Source organism: Capsicum annuum, unplaced genomic scaffold (genome assembly GCF_002878395.1).
Source record: "Capsicum annuum cultivar UCD-10X-F1 unplaced genomic scaffold, UCD10Xv1.1 ctg4558, whole genome shotgun sequence".
NCBI lineage: Eukaryota > Viridiplantae > Streptophyta > Magnoliopsida > Solanales > Solanaceae > Capsicum > Capsicum annuum.
The window spans coordinates 604,319-610,528 of record NW_025853087.1 but is presented as its reverse complement, the minus strand read 5'-3'; the positions used below and the strand labels follow the sequence as shown (position 1 = coordinate 610,528).

The following is a 6,210-nucleotide window of genomic DNA, read 5'->3' as shown; positions in this document are numbered from 1 at the left end:
TCACAAGACTGACGGTCCACTAGTTTGACCGTCAGGAGCATTTTTCTTCTAATTTCTTGAGTCTTTTCCCTCAGCTGGCTCCTTACCCTGAAACACTAAAACCAGCACTAAATGCAACCTTGGTTGCTTGAAAACATGCAATTTTTGCAAGAAAAAGATAAAAAATGTTCCGCCAAAAGCCGGAACATCAACACCCTCAACTTAAGGTAATTACATGTCCTCAACCAACTCAGCACCAAATTGCAAATATGAAAAATACAATGATGGGCATTTACTACTTAGCCGCTTCTCACACTACCATTCACTTGTCATCCAAATCAAATGGTTTATCATGTCAGAGTCTATAACCGACATTGTTTCAAATTTAATTCATCTACATAACATGGATACAAGAATCTACAGAGATCAACCAAATTAAGTAAGACTCAGGTTACCCTCACAAACAAGGAGATACACCACTCAGTATATTTTGTGGATACAAATCAAAACCCTCTCACTCATAAAAGAAGTAATAAACATAGCACATGCACCCATTAGCTTACCTTTATCTTCCAACGCCCCCTTATAGCTGAGTTCCAAATCAAGTAGATCTTTGCTAGGCTAGTAATAAGATATCAGGCTAGGTTAGGAAGGAAATTTGGGCAAAAGTGACTAAGAACTAGGATTTAATTCTCTTTACCTTCAAATTCTTCTTACCAAGGCCATTTCTTTGCTAGCTCACTTACCCTTTTCTCATTCATTCATGCCTTACCACGATAAACCCTTTTTTTAAATACACAAGCATCAACCACCCTCAACTTAGGTTGATTCCATAAGTCAAAGTGCACATTATCTTAACTAGACCAAGGCCAAAGGCTTAAATTCAAATTCTAGACCAACTTTATATTAGGCAATTAACAATCCTACAATAGCCACCCTCAAATTAGGTGTTTTACCTAACTTTAAGTACACATTGCCCATTACTAGGCCAGGGATAGAGCTAGGAGTTAACAGCTGACAGAGAGTTAACTAGAATGCTGGGTGATGAAGAAAAATTAACAAACGCTCAAAGAAGGGTTCAAACATGGAAAATTATTTTTGGTGGGGTTAATTACTCTGGCTAAGTGGACTAAAAGCACTAGGTGGACTTCCATCACTTCTTATCCCAAAAACTATAGAACAACATCCATTGCCAGGAAAGTTCTAGGTACTATACTATGTAAGAACTAATACACATACTCGTACACACTGTGGCAACTGAGTCAAACTCATATCCTGACAAAAGTAAACAGTCAAATGGAAATAGTCATAGCTTAATGCCAACATCATTCCTCATCCGTATTTACAAAAATATACTAACATAAACAACCCTTTTATTTGATGGACCCCATCAACAACATAACAAGACTTAAAAACAAGAAAAACACAAATCTAAAGTTAAACCTAGAAAATAAAAATGCCAACTTTACATGATCTAGACGTGATGATTGTCCTAGATAATACATGGTAGGGTTAAGAATATCGGCAACTCAACCCCCCCATGATACAAGTACACCACCCCCACATGAAAATATATGCATTGTCCTCAAAGAATTAAATTAAAGTACAAAGAAATGAGTATACTTTTTTTGCCTCTTATTCTACTGAGGCATCTGTTAAGTGTGGTGAGGACCCTGCATCCTCACCTGGTGTACTATTGGACCCTGTGGTGGTAAGGTCACTCAAAACCTCACCCTCCTAGATCAAATGGATCATCTCTAAGAGTGATGCTGAACTTTGCTCCCTGCTGGGGTAGCACTAGTAGATACGCCTGCATCTTAATCTTTATCTTTCTTCTTTATCTTTGCTTCATATTTCTTTGATTTATTTTGAGCTCTCTTAAAATCATGCTATTCCTATTCCTCTGGTGTCATTTCTACTCTCTTTCTCCTCTTTTCAACTCTCCGTATAGCTTGTTTATCCATGTGTTGCTTTTCTTTGTCTTTCATGGGTATTCCCATTAGGTCCACAATGCCTTCGTCATCGTTACTCACCACTAAGGCAGGGCTAAAAATAGTTTGTTGTGGCTTCTTTCTCTTTAGATCTGCTATATCAGCCTTTGTCTACTCAACTATGATGTTGTCATGATCAGGGAAAGATAGTGCCTCTAGCCTTTTTTGATATGATGATCTATGCTGTCCATCCAAGCTTGAATAGTTTGGAATGGACGGATTGCCTCAGCTATAATTTCATCAAACAAAGGCTTAAATTCTGAAGCCTATTTATCTAACTATCTCTGAAACCTCTTTTGTAGCTTCACTAATTTTGTAAAATTCGCTTGCATCAACCGGTATTCGGAAAAATCTGCTCCACCCATAGATTATAAAGAACCCAACCCTACAGAAGTACCTGGAGGCACATATTCTTGTGGCACATAAGTGGTATGGGTAATGGCATACCTATGGGAATTTCTGTAGCATTAGAAGGTGGTGCAGATTGAGTATGGTAAGCTAAAGGCTTGGTGACATGCTTCTCAAACTTTGAGTCATCTTTTGACTTCTCAATGTCCTGTCTATGTGTAGCTGGGATTTCATTATCAACTCCACGAATCAGGGGTACACCAACTTATTTGCATAACTCAGTGATTAAGCATGGGAACGACAATGCACTACTTGTTTTATGTGTCCTCACAAATATCTCAGCTGCAATAATCAAGCTGAAGTCAACTTGCAGCCCTTAAGCCAAGCTTGCCACCAATACAGCTTGTGTTTATCCAAGTTTCCATCACCTTTTATTGGCATCATCCTTAAGCGAACAACATCCTACCAGAACTTAGCCTTGAATCTAATGGAATATTTTGCAATGCGCTCTCGTGGCTTAGTCAACCAAGAAGGGTTTCCACCATCAGTCAATAATGAAGGCCTCTGAGTGGATGCAATCCTTAACCTATAATGTAGATCAGGTATAGCAGGTGGAGCCTCGTACTCTGGCCCAAACAATATCTTATTAATTATTCAGGCTAAAATATCGATAGTGACTCCTCGGATAGGTACAGGCTCTCTGTTCAACAAGCTCACAATAGATGTCCCCATTGGATAGTCCTTTTCTACTAGTTCAAGATAATTGGCAAAGAATTCTCTTACCCAATTTGATTGATATGCTCTTGGTGGCCTACTCATCCATGATAGTTCATACTCATTGAAACGACATTCCAACTCAGTATACACATGTAGCTTCGATGTCACAATCTGATATTCTTTCTTAAAATGGCTTTTTTATCCCTCTTGCTATAGGTGTCAATCCATCATAGAATTTTTCTCATGCTCCCTCTATCTTCCATCTAATCACCTCTTGAACTTGAGGATCCTTGCATTTGATAACATTAGTATCCTCAGGTTCAGTATCTACATCTGTTGCTTCTATTTGTTCTTCCATGTTAGCAGCTTCAGTTTTACCCTTGACAAACTCAAATTGATTTGTAGCATCTGTTGCCTCGTCTGGGCTTGATTTGGTACTGCTTGTGCTACTGTCTCTCTCTTATTTAGACTGGGAGAGCATGGGAGTTTCCCTTTTGCATTGCCTGGTATTGTAAGCAAGTACAAATTCTCCTCTACCCCTTTGGGATCATCCCCCTCTGTTTGGTGTAAGTTTACGAGCCACCACTTTAGCCATTGCACCTTACTAGAACCTGGGAAACTCTGCTTGATTTTGACGGCCAGTGTGGTGGTCCACCAATTTAGTGACGGTCCACCACTTTGGCTGTCAACTTTTTCCAGTGAATGAATTTTTTAGATTCTTTGTGACGGTTGAAATGGTAGTTTGTCAGGTGACTGGTGGTCCACCAATTTGGCTGTCACTTTTGTTCCACCAATCAACTCATTCTTCTTGTTAGCTACCACTATCATGCCCCATTTCTTGGGCATATACTGAACATGACTTGCCCACTTACTTTCTTAGATGGGGTATACCACTCTCGCATCTAGCGACTTGATGATTTCATTCTTCACCACCTCTTACCTAGGTGGGTTAAGACAATGCCGATGCTCAATAGTCAGGACACAATCCTCCTCTGGCTGGATTTTACGTGTGTATACACGAGGAGGAATGCCTATAATGTCTGCAATCATCAAACCAATAGCCCTTTTATCTCTTAAGAATAGAGATGAGGGCTTCCACCTATTGTTCATCTAATTCAGCCGCAATAATAATAGGTAGTGTATTCCTACTTCCCAGGAACTCATACCTCAAATGACCAGGCAACTCTTTTAGCTCCAAAGTAGGTGGTTCTTCAATAGACTACTTGACTAGTGGACTTAGACGGTTTTTCAAGTCCAAATCCAGCTTCTTGGGTACATAAGAATAACATTCCATGCCTGTCAGGGCACATACAGTCTCCTCATAATCTTCAATACCGTCTTGATCAAAATTCATTAATACAGCAGCTAAAGTCTCCACAACAAATTTTTCCTCTATAGGTACTTCCTGCTCCTCCTCATAATGCTCATATCTTTATGCTGTTTCATGGACTGGCATACATCAAATTGAACTACTTCATCATTTAGCCTAAATAGTAGTTCATTTGCCTTTAGACCAATAAGTACACTCCCAGTTGCGAGAAAAGGTCTACCCAAGATTATGGGCACCTTGAAGTCTACCTCACAATTGAGAATAACAAAATTAGCTGGAGATGTGAAATTGGCCGACTTAACCAGTACGTCATATAAAATTCCCACGGGCCGCTTCACAGACCTGTCTGCCATAACTAATCTTATGTTCATAGGAGTAGGATCCCCCAAACCCAATTTCTTATACATAGCAAGCGGCATCAAATTTATCCCAGCTCCTAAATCCCATAGAGTTTTTGCAAAATCAAGAGGCCCAATAGTGCATGGGATAGTAAATGCTCCTGAGTCTGCCTTTTTTGCACCCACGGCCTTGTGGAAATAGCACCACCAAAAAGGAGATTGTCCACCGTCTCATAACTAACTGTCCGCTTCTTCTTAACAAGGTCTTTTATGAACTTTGTGTACCCGAACATTTGCTCCAATGCCTCCATCAATGGTAAGTTGATTGTCAACTGCTTAAGCATGGCCATAAACTTGCCAAAATTTTTGTCGTCGGCCTTCTTTTTCAATCGATGGGGAAATAGAGGAGGTGGTTTTGGGAGCATAGTAATCACCACTTCGGTCTGCTTTTCCTTTCTCTTTTCCAACTCATCAACATGCTGATGGTTGCATGGTGTATTATCAATAAATTCATCCAGTTTCTCAGACTCTACTAGATAAGTTTCTTCATGCTCAATATCCTCTGCAATCACAGCTTTTCCCATAAATGGGCCTGGTAATACCTTACCACTCCATGTGGTAATTTCCATGCAGGAGACATCATTTCAAGGATTCTGAACTATATTACTTGGCAAAGTTCCACTCTTTCTCTGATTTAATGCTGCTGATAGTTGGCTCATTTGTTTCTCTAACTGTTTGATAAAAGTAGAGTGTGAGTTTACCAATTGACTCATGGAAGAAAAACCACTCTTCATAGTAGTCACCTCAGAGTTGGTAATCTCAACTCTCTTTAATAATTTCTCTATTATGTCCTTCATGGATATCTTTCCAGAGCTAGTTGTAGTATTATCTCTGCTTCTAGGAGGTACATATAGTCCACTCCTATCATTTTTGCTCTTTCAGTTCCCATGATCTCTATCCTTGTAACCGGCTTTGTCATAATAGTTCCTACCTTGATTTCCTTGGATATTGGCTCGGAGTCCCCCCTGATTATTTAGATAGTTTGCCTCTTCTTACGAATCAGAGTCAGCTCTTCCCTGGGATGCAACTGCTTTCACCTTCTCTATTTTTCTAGAAAATAGATGCTTAGTCAGAAAATCTATATGTGTCTTTAAATGTGCTATATCCTGGTCATATTCTTTCTCTTTCTTATGTTTCTTTATAGTGATACTACCAGACACAGTAGGGCTTGGTATAACAGAATCTCTGGTTTGCCAAGATCTAGTCTATTTTGTCATCTGATCAAGCATCTCTGAAGCCTCTAAAAAAGTGAGGTGAACAAACGACCCTCCTATAACATTATCCACAGCTAGCTTCATAATAAAGTTCAAAACTCGATAAAGAGTCTCCATCAAATGAATATCCATAATTTTATGGTTTGAGCACTGAAATAACTTCTTTTTAAACCTCTCTCAGGTCTCATGAATATCTTCATTGGGAAGCTATCAAAAGTTACAAATTTCATCCC

The 6,210-nt window shown here is 39.3% G+C and overlaps 1 protein-coding gene across 1 annotated transcript; it reads right to left on the bottom strand.

Annotated features, from left to right (window-relative positions):
- Window positions 1-4,427: 4,427 nt before the first annotated feature.
- Window positions 4,428-5,287, bottom strand: LOC124892301. Its single transcript, XM_047403628.1, has 2 exons — window positions 4,909-5,287; window positions 4,428-4,801 (listed from the first exon to the last, which is right to left on the bottom strand). The coding sequence occupies exons 1-2, from the start codon at window positions 5,285-5,287 to the stop codon at window positions 4,428-4,430; spliced, it is 753 nt and encodes a 250-aa protein (XP_047259584.1).
- Between the last annotated feature and the right edge of the window lie 923 nt (window positions 5,288-6,210).